General features: G+C 43.1%; 1 protein-coding gene across 3 annotated transcripts; it reads left to right on the plus strand.

Annotated features, from left to right (window-relative positions):
- The first annotated feature begins 96 nt into the window (after window positions 1-96).
- Window positions 97-13,154, plus strand: ccdc92ba (coiled-coil domain containing 92Ba). 3 transcript variants are annotated; one of them, XM_046388938.1, is made up of 5 exons: window positions 97-428; window positions 779-919; window positions 5,698-5,745; window positions 8,735-9,453; window positions 12,689-13,154. In XM_046388938.1, the coding sequence occupies exons 1-4, from the start codon at window positions 287-289 to the stop codon at window positions 9,445-9,447; spliced, it is 1,044 nt and encodes a 347-aa protein (XP_046244894.1). In that variant the 5' UTR covers window positions 97-286; the 3' UTR covers window positions 9,448-9,453; window positions 12,689-13,154. The 3 variants fall into 3 exon arrangements, with proteins under 3 accessions (XP_046244894.1, XP_046244893.1, XP_046244896.1); XM_046388937.1 differs by lacking the exon at window positions 12,689-13,154 and having other exon boundaries at window positions 8,735-10,086; XM_046388940.1 differs by lacking the exon at window positions 12,689-13,154 and having other exon boundaries at window positions 288-450; window positions 8,735-10,086.
- Window positions 13,155-13,227: the final 73 nt, after the last annotated feature.

Raw genomic sequence — 13,227 nt, forward strand, 5'->3', positions numbered from 1 at the left:
TCTCGCGTGTTCTGCTCACTGTGGCTTCTTATTCCTCGTTTCGCTGCTCAGCCGTCCGCCAGCAGCTTGATGTCTCAGTCGGTGGGCGAGGAATGAACTGCGCACTTTCCCCAGTGGGCTTTCCTATCGACCGATTTGAACACATCCTCCTCCTCCTCCTCTTCCTAACGATGCTCGACACGGATGGTGCAGCAAGCAGCGGTTTTGCCGGAGAAGCGCGGTGCCATGCATCGAGGTGGTTTTGCGTTTATACGCAGCTGTCCTGCCTCTAATCAAACGGCGTCACATGCAGCTGAGAAGCACTTCAACGCTTCTGATGAAATGTCTTCGGGTGAATGCCGCAGCGGACAGGATTTGGACCGGGACTGGATGCCAGCATGCGCGGACCGGAGGACGTTTTTATAACGAATCATTTGCATTAGATTTCGGTACTTACATTTTTTTTTACAGGTAAGCAGATTTGCATCGACTTAATATGGACTGAAAAGGCATAGTTAATGATGTAACTGCATCCATAACATTAATGGTTTCTCCTGTTCCTTGTTGAGGTCTCTGGTCACCAGTGCCTTATTTATAGCCCCCCCCCCCCTCCACATGACCTCAATACACAACTTGCACTTCCTCTCTCTCTGTGGCTGACATAGGCAGCGTTCACAGTATCAGAAAGTGACATTCAGCAGTCGGAGTTCAAGTTGGAAAAGGTGGTCTCTCTAAAAGACAGGTGGATGCCGGTGGAGTAAAGTCACATCCTTATGTTTTCCTCCCTCTGTGTCTCCAGACTCCATCATGGGTGATGAGAGCAGCCTGACTCGGCAGGTGGAGAGCGTAGAGAGGAGCGTGGTGTTCCTCAGGCAGGAGCACCTCACTTTACTCCATGGCCTCCACCTGGAGATCCTCTCCCTGCAGAAACGCTGCTCAGGTGAGTGACATGCTGCTGCTGTTGTTACTGTGTGTGCGTGTGTGTGTGTGAGAGGCCATGAAACTTTTAGGTGACCCCTTTTATGTGAACCTTTTATGTGATTGAAAGCTCCAGGGCTGCAGCTAATTATACTTGTGCTCTTTTTATTCATTTTCCAGGAGGTCAAAAAATAATTAATCAATGTTCACAACTATTCAGAGAGATGTTTCCAATCAGTTTGTATTGTCTAAAATCAAATACATTCAGTTTATTATCATATATGTTGAAGAAAGGCAGAAAAGCCTCAGCTCTAATGAGCTCACATTTTAGCGAAGAAATTCTTTGATTGATCCCCTTTGAGCGTTGCCTGCTTTTACTTTTTGCGGATGTAAGTGGTTAATTAGAAAGGGCCTCCCTCTCACTGACCCTCTACACTGAGAGAGAAGATTCCCTAAGATGTTAATTACAGGACTGATGTGTTCTTGGAGACTTGGAGGGAATGTTTTGATTAGTTTGTTTCTTTAGTTCACAAATTTTTTCCAACATGCCCGTCTTCACAAGCCAAATTTCTGAACCACTGCTTCATAAAAATCCATGAAACCTCCACCCAGATGAGATTCCATTCCAGAGAGCCCTAAAACAATTGAAGCTCACTTTTATTGTACCTTCATTTGGTGGACCACATGATCTGTATTTGATTTTGTGAATCTGTTTAGTTGTAATCTGCAGGGTCAGTTACTGACATTTTATTTCACACAGAGAAACTAAATCCCCATGTGCACACAAGCCTCAGTGTTCATCAGATGTGTGTCTGCACCATCAGTCAATGCCAGACCGTGACTACATGGTGATGTCATGGTACGATTCCTGTAGATTGCATCATTTCCTGTTTCGGGCCTAATGGATATGATGTCCATTTAATCAAGCAAGCAAGTGCATATGCACACGCACACACACAGACACACACGTCTGGTTAATTTCATTAATTCCTTGGAGGTTTTCTTCATTCTCTGATGTTAGTGTTACGTACCTAAATCGAACGCTCATCCTAACTTGAACCTGGTAAAGTCTTTACCTTAAAATTAATATTTTGGGGTGCGGGGGTGGGGTGAGACAGATACACACACACACACATACACACAGATGAATACAAACATATCCATCCTGGTTAATCCGTAGATACCATAGCCTTAGTAATCCATATGAACAGGATTGTGGTTAACAAATACAGGAGAGGAGAGCGGGGGGGGAGGGGTGTGTGTGTGTGTGTGTGTGTGTGTGTGTGAGTGAAGACACAGAGAGGCTGAGGTGGCTCAGAGCCAGTGTGATCAGTTGTAGAAAACGAGCTCTTCCATCACTTTCCTGTATGAACACATCTGGTCAGAGAAGCTGTGCAAGCTGTGTGTGATGGTTATTGTGTGTGTGTGTGTGTGTGTGTTGGGGGGGGGGTTAATGGTCCCCTCAGTTGTTCTTTATATGTACCCTGTCAGCTCAGAGAAAACAAGCACAAACCTTCAGAAAGACAATAATTTTCTATTGAAAAATAGTTTAACCAATAAAAAGAAAGCTTTGCTGCATTTACTCAGTGCCAACATATCCCTTGCTCCAAACTCATTAGCACAAACGTGAATTGTTGCAGCTGCTGAAATCATCCTATAGTACAGCCTTTCATTTCCACATTCATCAGAGGTCTCTGTGGCACTGCAGGCACAGGGACATTATTACACCACACCTCATCTCTTTCCGTTCATCGACTCTTTAGACGAACCGTTGATCCTAATGAAGGTGAACTGTTGGGCAAGTTTGTAAGTACTCTAATTCTTGATATTTTTTTTTAAGTTGACAGAAGGCTGATTTCATTATTGTTTTAATTAAGTCCATGACTAACAACATTTTGTGGTCTACAATGTTAGCGACTGAAGCTGAGCACACACCCACAGCTGTGTTCTGCTTAATGCAGGGGCTGATGAGGGGTTTCTGTCTGGATGGTAGTGCAGGCCTGCTCGTAGCATCTCTGCTGCCGCTGGGCTCTGGCCATCTCTCGGGCTCATATTCCCAAGTGATTTATCCCCAGGCTTTGCACATAGAAAGTTAAAATTCCAGATCCACCTCTCGTAACCGGTGGATTTTGGTTTTAAGCACTGCAGTGTTTTTTTTAATCAAAGTTTGTGAAAGTTGTCCATGGAGATGGGAGCTATCTTGCTGCTAACTAGCTTCAGCTAAGTCCCATGTTTCAGTCACTGTGGTTCAGGCGAAAGGTTTGTGCTGCTGGGAGGCCACACTCGCATGGTACTCAAGAAGTAATAAAAGGGTACAAAAACATGATTTCCATAAAATAAAATAAAGTCCCAGTCATTTTGAAGTACTCAGGAGCCACTATCCAGAATTTGCCTCCCAAAACAAGAAGCAGTGCAGAGATCGTGTTTGCATGTGAAGGTTAGCACAGGCAGCAACAAGAAAAAAAATACATTTTAATAACAGGTTTAAAGTCAGTGACAAACAAATTGCAGTCTGTGTGAATATGCACAACAAAGTCTTCCTCCTTCTTGTAATTACCACTTATGCAGCTGACATGCAGGTCTCCTCTGGTACCAGGCCACGTTTATACATTGTGGAGGTTTACAGATACAAACTGAGGCGATGAGGAGTCTGGAGGATGTCCGCTAGCTGCTGATAGGCTGCTGCGGTATGCAGGTGTGATAGGTGTTAGCTGCCAGCTCACTAATGTGTATCCTGGAAGGGGACTGCAAGGTTGAGGCTGACGATGTGGCTTTGCATATTAGCGCTGCCTTTTTAACTGCTGACCTGTCTTTTATTGTTCTGTACGCTCAGTGTCTCCTCATCAGCATAACGGCGTTCACGCTTTTGTCTCCTTCAACAATGAGCTAAATCCATTTTTTGTGTTCTGTTCTTGAAATGGAGGCTTTTTCTTTGATAAAATTTGGCTATTGTTTGTCATACAACTCAAGTCTGTGTGTGTGCGTGTGTGTCCTTCAGTATATCTTTGCAACATTCAAGGTCGAGCCATGAAACAAAACCCTTGATTGCTCAGTGAGGCTGTAGGAGATAAGCCTGACCTACAAAGCGTTACACATTCTGGATGCTGAAATGTGCTGAGCTCCTCGTTTTCATTGTTTGACTGTTGTTTCAAGAAATATTCCCAAGAGCCGATTCCCTGTGGTAAATTAACTTCATAAGTGCTTCTGGCAGTTTTGAAATTGGATAATGACTGGAAAACAGGAGAAAACTCCCCAAAATCTCCCACTTTTGGCAGTCATTACAATACTTCCTCTATTCCTTCCTTCCTTCCTTGCTTCCTGTCATCCTCTGTCTTTCTCCCTTCATGCCAGCTGCATGGGTGGGCGTGTTATGCTGACCGCAGAGGGAAGGAGAAAGGGTGTGATGGCAAGAGCAAGAATAAACACACATGCTGCTTTACAAAATGCGAAACATGTTTTATTTACGGTATTGAATCATTTTTACTGCTGCTTCTACATCATCACCTGTGACTAATCAGGTTCATATTTCTGGCTATAGGAAATCGAAACAGGACAAATTAAGGCAGCGTTCATCTAAAAATTCACATTCCTGTGTGTGAGTCCGCACTCAGGCCTCCCTGGATTACCATCAAAATGACTGACAGGCCAGACGCAACCGACAGCCTGAGCCGCACAAGCCCGTCAGAGAGTCTAAGCTGAAGTGTTTTCATCAGGGACAATCCAACGCTGCTAATAACCAGTCTGATACATTATCTTCTCAAGAGCTCAAACCATTAGTTGCCCTGACGTGTGATATAATCCATCCAGAATCTAAAAATGCCAGTGTGCCAGATATCAAATCACGTAATATTTAGATAATCCTGATCATGTTTGTAAAGTATCTCCCCGTCACGCTGTTGAGCTCTATTGCTACTCCCTGCACTGCTAAAAAAAGAGTCATGCTGTCATGTTTGTTGTCCGGTAAAATTCAGGCGAACGAGTTGCTGAGCGTCCGGCCCCTGATGTCTGTCTGTGTTTTTACAGCACAAGACAAATGGATGCAAAGGGCGTCCATTAATGCAAGACATAAAAAGCCTTCAGTGACACAGTATTCAGAAGAAAAGCAGAATACAAAACACTATACACAATAGAAGGTCAGCTTCCTGTACACAAATGTGAGAAGAAATCATTTGTCACTCACGTGTTGACCAGTTCTCCATACAGAATCAACCATTGCCTCAGTAAATCGTCAGTCTGTACAAGATTTGAGTGTAAAACTGAGGAAAATTTGAGAGTTTATCAGAAATGTGCCAAGACACAGTCTAAAGGGTCACACAGCACCATCAGATGTTTTAATAAATGCAACCCTGCTTACGTTTCTTAATGGCGAGCATTTCCTGTTTGTTTGGTTTGCGTTCCCTCCTGAAACAGATTGCACAGCCAGTAGTTTTTATTTAAGTGAGTATTGATTTCACTGAGGACTGCTAATAATGCTAATATGTCTTATTGAGGTTACAGTAAAGGACGTTTTTTTTTCCCCAGACTGCGACAAGTAATGTAACATTATTGGCCCAGAATCTGACAGAGAGCATTTGGTGTAAAGTTTCAGATTTAGCTTCATAAATTATGCATGAACTCACTGAAAATGTGCTGGAAAACTGCGCCGAGCATCTGTTATGCTCACCAGCAACAGCAAACAGAAAATGTCGGCATCTGTACTGAAGCTCTGATAATTTGATTTCGTGTGTTTGTTTTTTAGATTCCTGTCTCTTTAACGGCTCTTTCCTGTGTTTCTCTCTCTCTTTCTCTTGTGGCTTTCAGAGTTGACAAGCGAGCTGAAGGTGAAGCCTCCAGGCAGAAGCCAAATAGGTTTGTTTAATCCCATCCTATCAACGCTCATGTCCACCTTTTGTGCAAGTGTTCTTTTCTTCCTCACCCACCTTCATCATGAATCAGCTCTCTGTCTGTAATGTCAAGTCAGTTTCATTTATATAGCCAAGAATCTTGCACAGCCTGCACAGCATATGTGCAGACTCTGCTTGTCCCTCGATGCACATCAAGGAAAAAACTACAGTGAAAGCAAGGAAGGGACTTCAGGAGGAGCAGATGGAAGAGAGATAGACTTTCGTTCAGTGTCGTGTATTGAACAGATCAGCCCCCAGGAAAAAAATCACAATATGTACAAATTTTGATGAGAAAAATACAAATGCATGTGTAGTGTAAAACATGACCGACTGGAAAGAGGACAAGCCACACAAACATGGAAGAGACAGTACAGCATTCGCACACATAGGAGGGACAAGCACAGAAGGATGCAGAACTAGAGGGGAGGAAGATCCAGATGATGCAAACATCTGGATGAAGCACAGACAGACAAGAGACGGAGAGGGGGGAGGTTTCTGGATGCCTGGTGGGCCAGCTGAGAGGAACCTTTGACAGTCTGTGTCTGGCTGTATTTGTGCGCCTTGTGTTTTTTGCGGGGGGGTTTTGTATGAAGACTGATGTCATGTCTACCATAAATCTACGCCTGCTCCTCTCTGCTGCCTTCCATCCCCCAGGGAGTGGATCTCTGTCAGCCATCCTCCTCCCTCTTCTCCAGTCCTCCGGGTCATACACAGGCTAGATCACAGACGCAAAGTGTGCTGTTTGCATTCATTAGCTGTTGTTTATTTTGTTTTTGGTTATTTTTTTTATGTATATGTGCAGTTTTCCACTGTGAATATACTGCATGTTTCAAAATATTTGGCTCCTATCTGAAATTTGCAGGACCGTTTGTGGCGTTTGGATGCAGGATTACATAGATAGGCAAAATTTCACTGGGGGTAGGGGGGATAGGAGTGGGGTGGGAGGTGTTGGGGTTGTATTTGGCTGCATTACTCAGCCATTAGACCCCATCTCCTTTTCCAGGACAGGTTATCCCCTGATCCATCAATGCAGCATGGCCCTCTGTTCTCCTCCCACCCTGACAAATTGATCCACGCTCTTCTTCTTTTCCTGCTCTCATTTTTCCTCCATCGTCCCAGTGGGGGTGTCCACTTACAGACTTTGCTGAGAGCAAGAAAGACGTAGAGCCAGTAAAAAAGAAGGAAAGGAAGAGCTGGAAGGAGAGAGCGATTAAGGGAAGGCGGCAGGGTGCAGTCGGCTGCAGACATGGAGGAGGGGAGAGGAGTATGGAAGGTATTGTAGTCCACAGTTAGCATATGAGCTCAACCTGGGTGTGGCAATGGGCGCCTGCAAACCTGAGACTCATCGGTCCTTGGAGGATCAAGGAAGGACTGGAGGATTGAGGAAATAGATGGAAGGAAAAGTATGCTAGAAACAAGAAAATCACAGATGAGAAAATTAGATGGAGGAGGTGAAAAATGTAGATCATAAAACAATAACCTAGTCAAACTGAAAGATTTTATCAGTGTACGAAGCACCCTGTCACATTTAAGCCTAATATGAATTCCACATTTGATAGTTTCATCCTCAGGACTCACCAAAGCTCCCTTTCAGACTCTCCAGCCCTTCAAATCTGACCCATTTCTATGGGCGGAGGCATCAGTGCTGGTCTCAGTGGATGTAATCTCCTTCTCCTCTGGAAAGCTCCAGCTCAGTCAGCCCTAAGGTTGCTTGTCCTCCATAGCTCCCTCTCCTCTGGGGAATATTACTGGAATGAAAGAGCACAAATGCTGTCTTACAGAAGCAAAACAAAAAGAACAATAAGCTTTATGCTGCATTAAATATGACCTTGGCAGAGAGGCTGAAGTTGGCGTGGAGAGGAGGCCTTCAGTTGTAGTGTTTATCTCTTGAGAGCGATGCCTAAATCAGCGCTAGTATCAAATTTAGCCAGTGGACTGTTTGATGTGAGATCACATCAGATTCAACACAATAATAAAGACTGTTAAATTATCTAAACTGACTAGTGAATACTGATGACTGATTAATCGTTTATTAAGCAAAAAGATTCGCCTGGTCCAGCTTTTGTAACGTGAGGAGCTGCTGCTTATTTTTCCTATTTCATATTAATATAATATAAAGAGAGCAAGCAGTTCAGACATTTAGTTTGACTCTGGGAAATTGTGATGGCAGTTTCAAATTATTTTTGAGAATTAACTGCTTACTAGATGTATAAAAATAAATAGCATGTTGAGCAGTCATTAAAATAATGGCTACAGTGCTAAACTACAGCTTCAGTAATTAGCATTCAGTTGAATCGCTCTCGTAAACAGTATGAACATGAAGTGAATGAAGCTGTGCTGTTGTATTAAGCTGCGTTTGATTTTCAAGGGGCTGATATTTTTTATAATTATTCAGGTGTGAAAAATGACATGAACTGTATTGCCAAGTCAGAATCTGAAGTAATATAATAACATAGTAATAATTCCGGACATAATCTGACTGTTTATTTCATGTAAAGACACATCTGTGTATCACACATCAGTAGAAGTCCTAAAATATGCCGACACTAGAAGACCAAGAATAAATATTAATATATATCTAGCACAGCCTGGTTCACGCTCACACATTATTCTCATCAGAGATAACTAGTGATTTGATCTATACGATCTCTGACTTGTGTGATCATATGTGCTGCCTGTTAGAGCTGTTGTGGCCCAACAAAGGCTCAGCTTTGCTTAAAGAGGCGAGTTAAACGACACTGACTTTGATGCAAAGCTGGCATCTATTAAACTGTGCATAAATGTTGTGCTTGGTGAGCTGTTTTGCTGAACACCGTTTTAAGCTGTGGGCAAAGCGTTTATATTATTTATGTGACGTATGACATGCCCAGGTTATATATGTTGGCACGTCATTTTAACCACCAAAAGGTATGCTTATAATTAACACTTGCACTTCTTGTCCATGTCTGTGTCAGAGTTACAGGAGGAAGAGGAGGTCCTGGAGGCCAGGTGTCGGCACGTGGAAAACCGCTTGGCGGAGCGGGAGAACACCTTAGGAGAGCTTCGGAAGGAGCTGAGTCACAAAGGGGCTTTGGTGGGCGCCCTCAGAGCCAATCTCAAGGAAAAGGAGCGCCACTTCCTGGAAGAGCTCAAACGTCGCAGCCACTGCTCCACCATCCTTAACACGGAGCTGCAGAAGCAAACTGAGGCAGCAGCGTACCTCTCCTTCCAGCTTCATGCTGCTAGACAGAAACTGCACCACCAGCGGATGCAACAGAGGCAGGGACTCCTCGCCAGAGCCAGCAGTCAGGGGGCCCAGTATGGTGCCGAGCAGAGTTCCCCACAGCTGCCGTCAGGAGCCTCCCCTTCCTCTCCTGTGGTTAAACCCAAGCGTAAGAGTGCTCGGGCATCTTCGAGAGTGGACCGTGCCCGGGAATGTGTGCCCATAGAGAAGGTGATGGGCCCTGCAGAGCCCACAGCCATGCCGGACCCTGCGCTCTTCCTCCACCCTCGAAGGCACAGGGCTCGCTCCAGGCACACTGCAGCACAAAGACAGCCTCCACTGGGCCTGGAGAAGGAGGATGAGGAGGATGGGGGTGGGGAGGGCCCAGTGGAGCCCCAGGATGAAGCTGCCAGACTGGTATCTTCAGCTGCAGTGCCCCCTGCTGCTGAGACGAAGGCAGATTAGCAACTAGTGAGACCTGTGCTTTTAACTTGCAGTTTGATTGCTGTATGATTATCTTCTATCAGACTGTTAACTGTTGTTCTGCACCTTGACTGAATTGGTACTGAGACTGGTTTTAGCTCTTGAATTATATTACACTTGTAGTAGACAGTTTTTTAATATGTACTTTAATATGGACCTTAAATAACTCACAGAAGAAAACTCAGTAAGTGTCACTTTAAGTCAGCTAAACAAAGTTAGATCAATTATCTGTTTACACTGGTGTCACATGCTCAGTATACTGTGGAGCCTTATTTCAAAGCAACCCCTTTTTGGATTTGTAGTGATGGTGAGTGTGACCGTGGTAGCAGCCATTTTAGGCGGACGGGGAGCAACGCCGAGTGGCCCAAACAACTGTGACCTTTCAAGGCCAACCATAAATCAACCACGTGGCCAAACGTTTGTGCGGTTCCTGTCTGAGTCACAGCTGAAAATACCTGAAGTGTGAACATCTTCGTGAGCCCTCCGTGTGAAAAACAAATAGAATGAAAAGGTTTTATTCTCACTTTGAAAGAATAAAAAAAAACAGAAACAATAAGTTGTTAGTAATCTGACCGCTGCAGTGATCACACTGTGGACACTTAATGCCTCTGGCACAGAAAATATTCATGTCTGATTTGCTGAAAGGCGTCCATGGAAATAATTCATTGGGGCACTTAAACATAATTGTTGTGTTGTGTCAAACCCCCCCCCCATTTAATTATTTGTGTCTCCTTTAACCAGAACCCATAACCTCAGCTGGTTATCTCTGCAACAGCTGACCTTACACTAATGTGGGCCTCAGGAAAGCCCGTATGAGGCGGAAACAGACTTTGACACAAGACCTGCCGACAAACAGTTTCAAACTAGTCAGTAAGGTATTAACGGCACGTAAATCAGTAAAGCGGCTTCAGTTAACTCTGATGCAAACAGGCTCATCGTGGGTTCACTTAAAGCAAAGTTAAACAAAAGTTCACAGTTTGAACTGCGTTAAACACACTTTTATCTTGCTAATTGCTAGCTTACCGGTTAATTAATTAATACTTTATTTCTGAAACAGAAGTCCATTGTAAAGATAAAAAGGTAAAAACCAATGCATTTTTAAACATCCACACAGAGAGAATGCACGGCATCCTGCATTTCACACAGAATACAGAGCCTCAAAATTATAAATACATGTCACAATAAAACTCCACGTCTCATTACCGCTTTAAAAACCCCCTTTTTTTTTCAATAATCATAAGAATATATTTTAACTCAATTTTTGGTCAGTAAAGCAGCTGTTAAAGAGAAATAACTTTTTCTTCAAAGACAAAAGCTCAACTGTGTTTATCTTAACATTGCACTGTACTGTTTGTTGTTGTATCGATGCCTTTCTGAAGCGGAGGACAGATCAGACAGCAGCAGTGTCGGCCGCGCCCGAACTTTACGTCAAAGTTTTGTTGCGTCCGTTTGACTAAGTGATACACACTGAGGGCCACGCGTGCTATTATTCCTCCGTAGTGACTGCTTTGTATAAACAAGCCACATTCAGGTGATAATAAGTTAACACTCGCTGGAGTGTCTTTTACTCAGGTGTGGTTTGTGTACTAAACACACACACACACACACACTAGACTACTACTTCAGCTAATTTGTGTTTGAGGTTGTTGTGTTGGGGTTTCTTTTTGCCTCAGGAAACAAAAAAGTGGACAAATGAAAAGATAACTGGAGGTTTTGTTGTGTTTTTAACCTGCAGGATGGTCTGAGTGGTTTTAGGTACAGTCTGTTTGCGGTGTGTTCCTTTTCCATTTTACACAAATCCCCAACGTAGCTGTGACAAAATGCATACCGAGACAGTGACTGTGGCCTGTGTGTGTGTGTGTGTGTCTCCTCTGTTATCAAAACACATACACATGGTGGCCCCTAGCGTAACAAGGAGCAAATAGCAACTTGAGGGGGAAAAAGGAGTGAAAGAAATGGAAAATGAATGCTCTGATCAACTATATTTAACTGTAGGAAACATGACATTTTTTATGTTATTGCTTCATTGTTGTCCATTTAGTACCTGACTGTAATTACTGCCTTATATTAGAGGAGGCTCAGACATGACAAATGCAGTGAGGACGTTTAGGACATTTCTTTACTAAAATATTGTGACCTTTTGGTTCTGAAAATTTAAATAACTCCTTGGCATTTGTGTATAAAGGTTGACTGTATGCATTATGGCATCTCAGTTATTTTTGAGTCAAAGTTGTGTCACAGTCGGTCTTCACTTTAGCCAATAGTCACCTGAGCGTCATTAACTGCATTCATTGCGTCTTTGAAATGAGCCTTCCAGTAGGACTGGGTTTAATTACTATTAGCTGCTGTGAGGCTTTTCTTGCCTTGTACAGCTACTGGTTAGAAGTTTAGCGTTACGTTTTTCGCAGTATACCTTCAATAAAGCAATATAACAATATATTTATACATTGTTTGTAGGTCAGCTGGTTTAAGGACACTTGAAGTGTCATGAGTAGATTTTATGATTGCTTAACTTTGTACTTCGTATTTGTCGAACCCAGAATGTTTTGCTTAGTATTTTTCTGAATCGTCTAAGGGATTGTTTCATTTCAGAAAGTTTTGTTCATTGTCACTAACTCTTGTTAAATCGTGATTAATCGTTACAGGAGGCATATTCCAGTGGGGAATGGAAGCATTGGGCAGATGGGTCTGTTATTATGCCACACAAGACTGTCTGGATGAAAACAAACTCAAATTGTCTCCTTTATTGTTTTAAGCAAAAATGCTAATGTGACAAGGGTTTTCATTCACCTCCTAGCTGGTAAGCCATTAGCATGACTGTGTGCACTACTTTTCCTCAAGTTTTATGAGACACGAGGAGACTAAAGGAAAAAGCTGTCTTGTTGAGAGCTGCTGAAATCCTGAACTTAGACTGTTAGACTTCATGTCTTCTTTGCTCCTCGTCATCCAAATGAAGCAGCAGGTAGAAGAAACTCTCCACCCTCGTCTGAGGTTTTAGATGATGGGCACTTTGGTGTTACTTAACAACTTGTAAAAGTAATCAAACTGTTTTGGGTTTTTTTTTGCCTGCTTTAACAGAAAATGCTAATGAGCCAAAGAGGCCCACCACTAAATTAAACACGAAGACGAACGGTGTGAGGCCTTAATGAAGATGTCTTTTCATAAATATTTCAGCTGAAGAGAGTAAATCTTCACTGCCTGATTTGCTTTTTCTACTTTTCAGAGCATACCACAGTAAATCTGGCATCACTCAGAACATAGCAAGAGAGGCCATTTACTCAGACCCACAGGGAATGTCTTCCATCTTCCTAAAGGCTTATATAATAACCCTAATCGTCATGGTAATAAAGACGAGACATGTCAGCAGCAGCTTTGTCTCCAGGTCTCGTCCTTGTGGTAAATCCTGGTTGAGGTCGAATCAGTTAATTCTGCATCTCAGAGAAACATTTCAGTGGACTGCGTGGGGCACCATGAAGCATCTTGTTTGACATGTCATGTGGTCTCTAGCAATAATGCTGTGTGGTACTCAACACGGAGATGCCGCTCTGGATTGTGGTACGGTTTGGCCCTTGGCTGAGCATAATCTACTTACTGATTACCGCATATACTGTGTTAGATTGTTCCTATAGTGGTCTACTGTACACATAATTGGAATAAAATGAAAGATTGTCTAGTCGGCTGCCTGCTCGTCATTGTTGCTTGAAAGTTTATCAGGGAAAATCGAATTTAAAAGAAACGGAATTTGCAGGTTATTAAAAGATG

Source organism: Scatophagus argus, chromosome 5 (genome assembly GCF_020382885.2).
Source record: "Scatophagus argus isolate fScaArg1 chromosome 5, fScaArg1.pri, whole genome shotgun sequence".
NCBI classification, from domain to species: Eukaryota; Metazoa; Chordata; class Actinopteri; family Scatophagidae; genus Scatophagus; species Scatophagus argus.

What these genes read in the sequence shown, in the direction of transcription:
- ccdc92ba (XM_046388938.1), top strand. Translation starts at nt 287, where the DNA reads ATGCAGCTGAGAAGCACTTCAACGCTTCTGATGAAATGTCTTCGGGTG. An exon ending in CCTGCAGAAACGCTGCTCAG is followed by an intron (nt 920 to 5,697) that starts GTGAGTGACATG and finishes TGTGGCTTTCAG; the next exon opens with AGTTGACAAGCGAGCTGAAG. An exon ending in TCCAGGCAGAAGCCAAATAG is followed by an intron (nt 5,746 to 8,734) that starts GTTTGTTTAATC and finishes TGTCTGTGTCAG; the next exon opens with AGTTACAGGAGGAAGAGGAG.